Consider the following 12745-nt stretch of genomic DNA (forward strand, 5'->3'; position numbering starts at 1 on the left):
ATGCAGTCCTTAAAATAGATCCTGATTAACATCAGAGGATCTTTAATTATTGTCAATTATCGTCCCTCATTCCATGACTGCCCGCCTTTAAGTAAAACACATTTCACGCTCCGGACACTTACGTACGACAGCTCACCTGAGATATCCACATTTAGGTCAATGTCTCCATCGCTGTCGGACGTTTCAGTCACTACGGCGAGTCCAGCGTCACGCTCTGTCTTTTCTGATTCTGTTTCAGGACTGGCATCGTTCTCAGACATTTCCGTCTCCACTGGGGGACTGGCGTCGTTCTCAGACGTTTCCGTCTCCACTGGGGGACTGGCATCGCTCTCAGACGTTTCCGTCTCCAGTGGGGGACGGGCATCGCTCTCAGACGTTTCCGTCTCCACTGGGGGACTGGCATCGCTCTCAGACGTTTCCGTCTCCAGTGGGGGACTGGCATCGCTCTCAGACGTTTCCGTCTCCAGTGGGGGACGGGCATCGCTCTCAGACGTTTCCGTCTCCACTGGGGGACTGGCATCGCTCTCAGACGTTTCCGTCTCCAGTGGGGGACTGGCATCGCTCTCAGACGTTTCCGTCTCCAGTGGGGGACGGGCATCGCTCTCAGACGTTTCCGTCTCCACTGGGGGACTGGCATCGCTCTCAGACGTTTCCGTCTCCAGTGGGGGACGGGCATCGCTCTCAGACGTTTCCGTCTCCACTGGGGGACTGGCATCGCTCTCAGACGTTTCCGTCTCCAGTGGGGGACGGGCATCGCTCTCATACGTTTCCGTCTCCACTGGGGGACTGGCATCGCTCTCAGACGTATCCGTCTCCACTGGGGGACTGGCATCGCTCTCAGACGCTTTCGTCTCCACTGGGGGACTGGCATCGCTCTCAGACGTATCCGTCTCCACTGGGGGACTGGCATCGCTCTCAGACGCTTCCGTCTCCACTGGGGGACTGGCATCGCTCTCAGACGTATCCGTCTCCACTGGGGAACTGGCATCGCTCTCAGACGCTTCCGTCTCTAGTGGGAGACTGGCATCGCTCTCAGACGCTTCCGTCTCCACTGGGGGACTGGCATCGCTCTCAAACGTATCCGTCTCCACTGGGGGACTGGCATCGCTCTCAGACGCTTCTGTCTCCACTGGGGAACTGGCATCGCTCTCAGACGCTTCCGTCTCCACTGGGGGACTGGCATCGCTCTCAGACGTTTCCGTCTCCACTGGCGGACTGACATCGCTCTCGGACGTTTCCGTCTCCACTGGCGGACTGACATCGCTCTCAGACGTTTCCGTCCCCACAGCAGCATCGGTGTTGCTTGTGGTTGTTTCCGTGTCGACTTCGGCTTCGCTCTCTGTTGTTTGTGTCGCCTCTTCAGAGCCGACATCACTTTCCACCTCAGTTTCAACACTGTCAGAGTCCTCCACAGGGAAGAAGTGATCAATAGCGGGGAGCTCAGCTTCAGGTTCACCTTCCTCTGAAGGCTGGATGCCCACAGGGATGATGGGTAAATTATCCTCCTCCTCTGGGTAAGGATTGTCAGGATGAAGATACTCGTCGACAACCTGGAAGGTTTTGTCTCCTAGGTTTAGGTGCTTCCTTCCGTCCAAAGGCCGCACATTTTTAATGGATTCGGCTGGTGGTTCCGTGACGTCTTCTTTAGGTTCTGTTTCTGAAATGTCAGCTGTCCCGTCCTCCGGTGATGGTTCTGGGGCATCAACGATTTCCTCTTCTGGTTCCATGACCTCAATGACAACCTCTTCATGTAATCCGGTCTCTGCTACCACCGGTGTCTCCTCTGCCGGTGATGAAGCTTCGACTGGCGCCTCCTCTGGTCCTGGACTTTCAGCCTCTGGCTCCAACATGTTCACAGATTCTTCGAGTGGTACTGAGATGGTTTCTTCCTGAATAACTTCTATATCTGGGTTTGATGTTTCAGTTACTTCTGGCTCTGGAGCATCCTCGACGTCCTCCTGCACTTCTTCCTCTGGTCCAGGAGCCACTTCCTGTTCTTTTTCCTCAGCACTCGTTCCAATCACTTCGATCACATGGCGATCCTCTTCTGATGCCGGTTCCACTTCAGCTGAATCAGCGACACCTTCCTCTGCTGTGTCAATCTCTTCATCTCCTTCTACCTCTGAAACCTCTACGGCTGTCTCTTCCACTGATGGAATCTGCAACTCTGCCCCTTGTTTAATGATTTCAGGTTCGGAAGCTTCGGGCACTGATTCTTCAGATCCTGCAGCTTCAACCATCTTTTCTTCTGGTGCTGAAATATCTTCATCTACAACCCCTCCGCCAAGTTCTGGCTCTTCCTCTGGCTCTGGGGTTAAGATCTGCACCACGTCTTCTTCAAGCTCTGGAGGTGGATCATTTACACCTTGCTCTGCGTCTTCTGTGGCACCAAGGGCGCCCTCATCTGGAACCAAAGCGTCACCTCCCTCTTCTTTCAAAACGTCAACGTGTTCCGATATAACATCCTCTTCTTTGTCTTCGTATTCTGGAAGGTTAACTATGATTTCTTCTGTGTCTAAAACAACCACATCGTCGTCAGTTTCTATCTGCAACTCGTCTTCAGGCTCTGAAGCTGCAGCTGCTTCGTCATCTGCTTGTGATTCTTCAGCTTCATCTGGCTCCAGCATTTCAACCTCTGGTACAGATACAACAGCTACTTCCTCATCCACATTTGTAACATCAGCTGTTTCTTCTGTTTCTAAAACTTCTGCTGCATCCATTTCTGGCTCCGACATCTCGACTGCTTCTTCCTCGGGCTCTAAAAGTTTGACTACGTCTTCATTTGATGGCGGAACATCACCTTCTTCTTCAGTTTCTGACGTTTCAAATGTTTCTATGTCCGGTTCAGGAACTTCAGCTTCTGATGTTTTAACTACTTCCACTTCTTTGTCTGGTTCCATAATTTCAATTTCTTCTGGTGTCGGCTGCAAAGCCTCAAGCTCTTCTTCACCAGGTTCCATAACCAACTCGGTCTCTGGTTCCAGCAGTTCCACTTCAGTTTCATCCTCCGGTTCTAAAACATCAGAAGGGTCATGGGGTTCGGTAGAATCTACATCTGTGGCTGTTTCATCTGGAAGCGCGTTGACTTCTTCGTCCTCGTGAAGGTTTGCTGTGGGGGGCTGGCCCGTGATGGCTGAGAGAGTAGTGACGGGCGGTTCCACGTCTGACGGCTCCACCCCAGCTGGAGCTGCAGTGAATAAAACCTGAGCGGTGGGCAGGAACTGAACCACGTCTGGCCCCGGCTGTCCTCTGTCACCGCCGGTCGGACTCGTGTCTTCCGCTGGCATCGCGTTCGGAGGCAGATTGATAATTGAGGCGTCTGTTTTCGGTTCGAGAATCACAGGAGGGGTAGGGATGAAGTCTCGCACAAGTTCGCCAGTTTCTTCGTGATGAATGGTTTCAATCTCGTGTGTAATGATCGGCAATTCCTCTTCCTCGCCTCCTTCATCTGTCTGCTCGGGCTTGCTCACATGAATCGCCGCTGCCTCATCTGTAATGTCCTGCGAGGCCGGGGGCTGATCGCTGCTTCCTGCTATGGAACCTGTCAACACTGTCGTTGTGGCTTCGTCTTCATCTGGCACGGCGGTGGGGTCCAGTAATGTCACAAGGGCATTTTCCTTCTCCAAGGGCGTGAGGGGAATCACCACCCGGGGCTTATCAATCTCCGGCTCGGCCGTAAAAACTTCAAACTCGTTGTGTGAATCGGGCTCACTGGACTGTGGGGAGATACAGTGTGAGAAGATGGGATGACCTTTAAAACGACACAACACTTTAATTTTGTACTGGTTCCCAACTGAGGAATCTCTTCAGCGTATCAAATCTTCCTAGAATCTACAGCAAAACTCTGAAATCATGCTCAGTTTCTCAGAAAACCATTATTTTTAATCTTAAAGGCTCCTGCTTTGGCAAAGCGATGAGACTGAACTTATCCGCCAGTGCTTCACTGTAATGCAACAGCAAATCAGAGATCAGAGAAAGAGTCCAGAGCTCCTTTTTTAAGAGGAAAGTAACTTAAGAGGGAACCAATGAGACGAGGTATGCATGTCGTTTAAAGCGTCACACCTCCATCACCCAACTGAGTTGGTTGTAAATCAGAAGGGCAGATAAAAACTAACCAGTTCTGACTAACTGTGAGTCATTTACAGTTTGTTTTATTGTACTCATTGGTCAGTACTGTCCCTGTCCAATACATAAATATATGAAAACTTTATAAAAAGTCTCTTACCTCATCCACTATGTCCACAGAAGAGGTGGACGTCAGTGCCGGCCGCTGAACAGTTTCTGTCAAAATAATTCGGATCACATGAGAAGTCAGTCAGTTATTTATCAGGAGAAAGACACGTACAGGAAAACCCGCTGTGATCAATTATCAGACAATGACGTCAGGTTTTCATCCTGCTCTAAAGCAGAGAATCCATCTTAACCATCATAACAGAGGTGGAAATGTGTTATGTAAGAGATGCAAGAAGCATGTTCAACCATCCACATCTGAGCTTTCACTGATCGTGCGAGATAAATCAAACTTGTTATTAAGATAAATGACCTCTGAATCACTGAATGAGAGGCAGGTTGTTTTTGTAATGCGATTCACATTTTGTGAAAAATCTACGGCAAGATAGACAGAAACAAAACGCCAAAGATAGTGAAATGCTATAAAATCCTCTTGAAAATGTATGTTTTAAGCCTTTTTTTAAATTTTTACTAGGAATTTGTGGTGCTTTCAGGTGATCAGAGGTCTCTTGTTTATAAACATGACACTTTAATGACCGTTAACGTCAGCATTATTTTAAGCTCCGGTACAGTGAAGCTGGTACTTTTACATCGGAGGTTCAGTTAAAAGTCACACAAAAGTTACTTTATCAAGTCACTTTTCAGTTGAATTTAGTTGAATTAACATTAAATTATTACTATTTTCTTAAGTTGGCTAATTAAAATTAATTATTACATAAATCTGACTTAAAAAATAAAAATAAAAGTGATTTCTAACTTTAACAGCATTGTAATGTATAACTTCACACATTTTTTTGACATTATTTTCCTGTTTTTATAACATGATTTTCAGCTGAAACGAGTCACATTAGAGAAAAGAAATCTGACAATAATAGTGAAATTTAAAGTTCTCTTGTTATTTTCTACTATTACTCCAACTTAAAACTAGCTCGTAATTTTCTTTCTGGGAGAACTTGTTCGTGAATGTTTATAATTTCTTCGTCAAAACTTTGAAACACTCATCAAAATGAACCACTTTCATGTAACTCCGTGTTTGTATGGTTTAAATTTGAACTTTAAATCAACTGAGAAACAAAACTAAAAAAGACAAAACGTGAATCTCAGAAATGAACACCAGTTATCAATAAGATAAGCCAATCATGGCTTTTGAGGTTCACGCTCTCTGAAGAAGTCATAACACTAATCATACCCGGCTCAAAGTTCAGTGAGTTCAGGTCGATGGGCAGCGACGCGTCTTCACGTAGAGCCTTGGTCACCATTTCTTTGAGCGCCGAGTCAGACGAGGCCTCGGGCGCGTCGATGGCCTTCTCCGAGTTCTCCGGGTTCATCTGCGGCGAATTGATCTCGAAGACGAGAGCGTAATGTACCGTGATTCCTCCCGGTCTGCAGATAAAGACACAGCGCCTGATTGTTGGAATCCAGACGTGTCTGCTTTCTATGAGTCGCGTCTGGGCGACGCCAGGACGTGTTGCAGCGGCGGATTCACTTCATTTCATTTCTGAAGCCTCGTGCAGAAATATGATTACATCCTTCAGCCTTTTCATCTTCGATTCTATTGTTTGGTCTTTTACAAGATGTAAAGTAACCGAACATGTGTTGGAATAAAAGGAGCAATTTCAATTCAAGGCCGTTCTTAAGAGTTCCTTCCTCTAACACAGGGGGGCCACATTCAGTCTTATTTCAAGTGGTTCCAGGCCCGTAAGATGATGACATAATAACCTTCAAATGTAAACTTTCCATCTTTTTCTTTCTTGTAGCACAGCGTATATGTTCTGCACATGCTCAGTAGAGACAATCGGAGCAATGTTTCCTCCAGAGTGTCATGACTCCCAGTCCAGATTCTCCTGGGAGATGGAAATTTTATTTTGACAGTCGCCGCAACAACAATCTGACTTGGTCGTCTGGCCACTAGAATGTTCGTGTATTGTTATTGTTCATAGTATATTGTTCTCTGTACACACGTGTTTGTGTGGTTTCACTACTAAAACAACTAACAGCGCCAATTTGTGGCCTGGAATGGTAACTACAGTACATCAGTGTCACCATTTCTGTGTAAATAGACATCGTTTTCAAAATGTTGCTGCATAAGCGTGGAATTTTTCTGAAACACAAACGATGCGTTTTCGCTTGTGACATTGTGTAATGAGGGCCGAACAGGCGACGGAACCTTTTAAACAAAAGCTTAAAAACCTTCCATTTAAAAAAAAAAAAAAAAAAAAAAAAACAACCTCTTCCTAATTGCCCTATATGGTGTTCCTTTTGAATTTAAAACTGTTTCTCACTTACCTTTTAAATTGTTTCTATTTCTTGTAGCACGTTTGTTTTAATGTAGAGTGCATTATAAATAACATTTATTATTGTTGTTGTTGTTATTATCAATATTATTATTATGGGACAGTGAGTTGGTTGATACTGATACTGGACAGAGAGAGACGGCAGCTCTGCAACTGTTCTCACTTAAAACAGGAATAACAAGGTCATAATATCGAAGAAACTCGCGTCTTACTGCCAAACGTAGTGGGATGTCGATGACTTCCTAATCATAAACACAGCACTGCACTGATCATCATGCAGGTTTTATGCGACAGCGTACAAATACTTAGAGATAAATGAAATCCGTGTGCTGAAAATGTGTACATTCTTCTGGATGAAAAGGAAGTCTGACCCTGGGTTTAAATCGCTGCAGCCGACCAGCGGAGGCAATCAGAAGTCGTGCGGCGCCGCGACAAAGAGCCGCACTTTTAAAATGCCAGGCATGAATATGTGTCGTTACACTTCAAGAGGCACCATCAAAACTTCATCAATATTCTGAACAGCTGTTGTCATCAAGTGAGAATAAGCTGATTTGCTGGATGAGACTGATTAGAATCGCGTTAAGTGTGAATTTCCTGGACGTAGGCTGGGTGGAGGCACGTTTCCATTAAGCTGCCGCGGCGGTGCTGTTTTCTCAAACATCCACAGTGTTGGTTCAGTTATGTCTGTGGGTGCAGCAGCAGCGCTTCCGTTGTCGATGGAGCGATGGAGCGTCTTCAAGAAGTTGCGTTTTTCAAAACTTGTCTTTTACCCCGCTTCCATGGAGACGGAGTGGGAGGGTTTTCGTCGGAGACGCCTTGAAGCAAAACATTTTCCCGTATTCTGGTCCCGTTCAGCATCGTTACCCAGGAGGCAGGAAGTCCATCAAATTTTGTGACTAAATATGTCCGACCGACGTTCCATTGAAGTGAGTTTCTCTGCATCTCGAGGCTCCGCCACCAGATAACTTTTCCTCTCATGATAAATGTCTATGTCAGACTCTCAGTGCTGCCTGTAGGAAAACTGTTAAGAATTCTCCAAGTTGTAGTTTATTGTAGGTTCCTGCTTTTATTCTGAAGTGGGCACTTTTATTGCTAAAGGCTTCCTTTCCTTCAGGTTGACTACACGACGCAGGTCGCTCTCAGTTTACATTCCAATGCTTTGCAATGCGAAGTCAAACAGTCTTTATAGACGGTAAGTGTTGATGGACATGATTAGATGTTACGAGGGATGTTTGTTTACTGCATTTGATTTACAGTGTAAATAATGTTCATTTAGTTCTGGTTTAGTTCTAGTTTAGTTTAATGCAAACTCGTCACGCAGATTCTTCGTGCTAAAGTCTTCGTGCTGCGTCGTATGAATGCGCCACCGTATTCAACCGATTCCTTCACTAAAAGACAGAAACTCAACCGACGTCTCGTGTGCTCTCTGACCGGAGCCCTGCGGTGGTCGCTTAGGCCATGAATCAGCAACGCCGGTCGTAGTCCTCAACAAAAGCCGTAACGAGGAAGTGATTAAAACTATAAAAACTGACGCTGGTGTGAGTGAACTGACATTATTCAAGACATTTTTAAGATGGAAAGACTTAAATTTGCGATAAGACACCAACAAGGTGTGTTTTTGAAAAGACAGGAAAGACGTACGTTCCACTTGTACAACCGCCTTTTATCCACGGCCAACTTGTACGAGCTCATATTCTTCTCCTTGTTACTTCATTTGCACTCAAACGTTCCTGTTCTAGGGAGTTCAGTTGTTATGTTGAATTACCAGATTGTCTTATAATATGGTGGCAGGACTAATCCTTCATGTCTGTATTGTTCATGCGGTTTTAGATGTACAGCGGTAGATTCAACTGTAATTTACAGATTAATGAACAAAGAAGGTGAAGTGTTACGTTAATGAACATGTGACGTAAAATCCGAATGAAAAGAGAAAACAGTCAAAACAGCCGATGACCACCGGGTGTAGAGGTATTAGTGATTTGATCGCCTCGGTTTTGATGATCTTTCCAAAGGAAGGGAGCAGCTGCCGCCTCCTCCAGCTGGTTTCAAACAGGGAGGATGAGTTTAAAGGCGCGTGGCCACGGCTCAACACGCCACACCTGTTAGCGTTCCTGCCGTCACCTGGCTCCTAATCCCACAATCTGACGGCGGCTTTTCTTTCCTTCTTGGTTTTTTTTTTTTTTCCCGCTCTGATGAAGTGGATACAGACACATTATAGGCTTTCGTTCCACTTTTCAAGCGCAGAATTGTGCCTTGAACTTTTCTACTGGGAAAACCCGCCTTCATGAATATGAGACAATCTGCTTTTTTTCCTCCTCAGCTCACACCTCCACCTCAAAGACTTCCTCTTCTTTCTTCATCTGGCTTTCAGAGCTTTATCAACTCCCTGCTTCTTTGTGAGGTTTGATCCTCCCTTTCCTACATGACGTCGAACTAAAGCTTGACAAAGATACACAGACAAAGGAGAGCGCGGCCACTCGTTGTTTGAAGCTTCTTGTAGGTCACTGTTCTGCCTGTACGGAACATTTCAGTGTTGTTCTGCTCCGAACCCCCTTGGTTATCTCTGATTGGCTAAAACATTCCAGCGAAGCCAAACTCTGGCAGGCACCACTTAAGTCCCCCTCTCAGCTCAGTCATACTCAAAACTTTTTACCCTGAAAACATTTTCCAGGCTTCAATTAGACAAACACTGGTGGACAGAACCTCTCTGACCAACATACAGAAACAAGAGCGAGCAATGGACGATTCTGCTTTAGATTCTGGGAAATGTCATGTCCTGGTTTATCTTACTCTATTCAATGGTTTTTAACCCGACTTGAGACTCTGCTCCTGATTTACATGTTGCCATTAAAATGTATTTTACAGCTTTTTAAAAAAATTTTTTTTTACTGAGCACACCTCATGTTTTTATTCGATTTTATGTGCAGTACTTTGGTTCAGCTTCAGTTGTTTTTAAAGTGCTCCAGAAATCCAATTGAGTTGAGTTGAGTAATGCTATATAGGGCAATACTGGGAATTTGGGAATTTATCTTGTTTTTGTCGTATATTTTAAATCTTATATACTTCATTAGCTCCTTAAAGTCAGGAAAACCTTATGCGGGATTAATTACAGAATATGTTTAATAAATTACACGCTTTGACTGAAAACACATCATCTTTGTATTTTTGCAGAGAACAATCCAATATGAACACTAACGATTCATATGGACAAACAACCACGTCGGATTGGTATTACGGTGACGGTGAACTAGAAAACTACCAAGTCCAAGAAGATTATAATCCGGGAGTCACGACACTCTGGAGGAAAACATTGTTCTGATTGGTCATCGACTGAGCATGAGCAGTAAAACCTCCGGCCGTGGTGCACACGCACATTAATTTGTGTTTCAGGAAAGTTACAATTGAGATACACTTAAATAAAAACATCCACACAGCCTTCCTTTTCTGATGCGGCTCTATCATCCCCTCATCCTGCTATAAAGTGCTGATTTCTCCCTGTAATCTGTGAGATGTATTGTGTGTGCAGGTGAGCGGTGAATCGGAGAACACTTGTGTGTACAGTAATTGTCTTGCCGCCCCCCCCCCCCCCCCTAATAACACACATTGTGCCCCCCCGTGGAGTTTGGCCGCTGTCACGGGCAATAACACTCAGCGGGAGCTCGTCCTCTAATCTGAAGAAAAGATCTACAACTCGTCCTGCTTTTTTTCTGCGAGACACATTTCAGACTCAAAATATTTGTTCTCGTTTCCACTAATTTATATTTTTCAGATTCTGACAAAAATGGGCAGATTTTGACTTTACATGAGCTTGTTTACAGCTTTTCATTTGAAGAAAAATGTGTCCTCCGAATCTAAAAGAGAAGAACAATGTTACTGTATCTTTAAGTCCTGATGAAGGTCAGGACCAGTTCGTTTAGTTATTTATGGATGACCTCAAGTCAAGTCCTCAATTTGTCACAATCATGTGTTCTACGTTTTTGTGCATACGATATTTGGTTGTCATTCCCTTCTTATATTTAAATGTATCTTTGTATTTTTTCCTGTATATGTGTATGAGTGAGTACGTTTGGATGTTGGTTTTTCTGGGGTTTTACGTAGTAAGTTGAAAAAAAACATGAATAAACATTATTCCAGTTTTGGGGATTTTCTTTTTTTTTTTTTGTCTAATTTACCAAAAAAATAGAAAATGATATTTTAAACAATCTGATTACAATAAAGTCAAAAGTGTATTCGAAACAATTTGAGAGAATATGAGATTTTGAGGGCCACACAGTTTCCTAATAGTAGGAATATTATGGGATCCAGTCCAGGAACAGACTCCGAATGCAGAGTTTGCATGTTCTCCTTGTACGTGTGTGGCCATCCCTCTGTTTCTCTGGTTTCCTACAGTATGATGATGTCTGATGTCTCTGTTTTTCATGTTGCTTTTAGTTTGTCTTTGTGCCTGTGTCCTCCTCTGTGCTCCTCCATGATTCCCCCTGGTGGTTGTTGGCTGTGCCTCGTTTGTCTTCGCGTGTAAAACATCTTTACACCACGTTTCATGTGAAAACCCGTCGTTTTAGCAATTCCGTTTTGGAAAAGTTTCGCGTTTATACAGCGATGTTTTGAAAATCGTATTTGCTTCCACAGCGGCGGAAACACTGATGTAGATAGCATGCCAGGCCATGAGTTGGCGCTGTTTGTTTTTGTAATTAAACTACACACACTCATGCAGAGAACAACACGTTATAAACATTAACAATTCTTGTGGACAGACGATGAAGTTTGGACTGTTATTACATAACGGTCAACTATAATACTACCAAGTCCAGGAGAATCTGGACTGGGAGTCACGACACTCTGGAGGAAAACATTGTTCTGATCGTCCAGCTACTGAGCATGTGCAGAACAACTATTTACTAAAGCCACGGTGTTTCAGAAAGGTTGCGCTTTCCCCCGTTTCCAGTCTGAGTTGTTTTCAAAAAATTGGTTGCCATTGGCTTCAAGCACGGCTGTTATAGAAACAGACCCCCCAAAACACAATTAAAGTTTTCTGTTTTCACTTGAAAACTTTGCAGTATAAACAGAATCTTTTCAAAATAGAGAATAAGCCTGAAATTTTAAGAATAACATCAAAATGTTAAGAATGAAATTCAAATTCAAAGCTAATTAAGAATAAATTTGAATTTCTAAAAATAATTCTGGACATTGTATATTTCGTTCTTTTTTTTTTTTTTTCTTAATCTGAAAAAAAATATTATTTCTCTTATTTCTCTCCCAAGTGGATCTGATGTGCTGCTATAAGCCGCTAACAGGGATGTGATTCAGAGGGGAAATATCTCCTCGTCTCAGCAGTTATTCGGTCCTTTCTCAGATGTTTGGATCGAACTGTGAGGACAGTTTTCGGCGTAACAATCTCCCCTCGGTGCTTCTGACTGGGACACGGATAAGTGCTGAGCTTCAGGTTGCCCAGACAAAGAACAGGATGTTTCACTTACCCGTCAGTGTCCTGCGTCTCGCTTGTGTCGGGAGAGAAGAAAATAACGTATTAGAGCTGGAGATGAAAGTGGGAAAGAAAAACAAAACAAAGGCTTCGCTTAAAATATTTCAAATGTGGGCATCTATATATGAGGTTTCTCTACATAACATAATATATTTAACACACCGTCACCATTGAAAACATTAGAGAGGCTCTTCATTGTAATGTCTGATGAAATATCTACTACAATTAGTCAGTTTTTCACTTTCATGTTTGCCCCTATGAGTACAGAGAGAGCATGGGCCAAGACCGGCCTGCAAGAGGCGCCGATCCGCTCGAACAAACTGCCAAGTAAATGGTGAAATTTCTTCTAAGTAGCGACGCAGCACAACAGTGAGACCCGAGCTGAGATATCGGTGATGCCGTCACGAGCCTCAAGGCCATGCGGTCAGGGCGAGTTTGTAAAAACGATGATAATCCAACAGTTTCTCACACATTTCACTGTATTTTGCGTAAAAATATTTCATTAAAATTGGGTTCATGTTGAGTACTTTTCGGAAGTAATTGTTGAAAATATCAATAATATCATCTAGTATACTATGCACCAAAACACATAAAAACTTTAAAGTTTAAATTTAAAGGGTACTATGGTACTATTTTACCACTGCAGTTGAAATTGGACTGTATGTAGCCGCTGGATTAGAATATGTGCTATGTATAGTAATATCTTATATACATTACGGTAGAGCAACTTTTCACTGCA

At 43.9% G+C, this 12745-nt stretch overlaps 1 protein-coding gene across 1 annotated transcript in view; it reads right to left on the reverse strand.

The window, feature by feature from the left end:
- The window catches only part of impg1a (interphotoreceptor matrix proteoglycan 1a), a 64522-nt gene that overhangs the window by 24778 nt on the left and 26999 nt on the right, over positions 1-12745 (reverse strand). The window contains exons 9-12 of the mRNA XM_080490681.1: positions 12002-12022; positions 5420-5613; positions 4226-4281; positions 137-3716 (exon numbers count right to left, since the gene is read on the reverse strand). Of these exons, the coding sequence (XP_080346807.1) occupies positions 137-3716; positions 4226-4281; positions 5420-5613; positions 12002-12022 (3851 nt within the window). The remainder of the gene's footprint in view (positions 1-136; positions 3717-4225; positions 4282-5419; positions 5614-12001; positions 12023-12745) is intronic.

The sequence above is a fragment of the Lipophrys pholis genome (genome assembly GCF_963383615.2).
Source record: "Lipophrys pholis genome assembly, chromosome: 21".
In the NCBI taxonomy this organism is placed as follows: Eukaryota; Metazoa; Chordata; class Actinopteri; order Blenniiformes; family Blenniidae; genus Lipophrys; species Lipophrys pholis.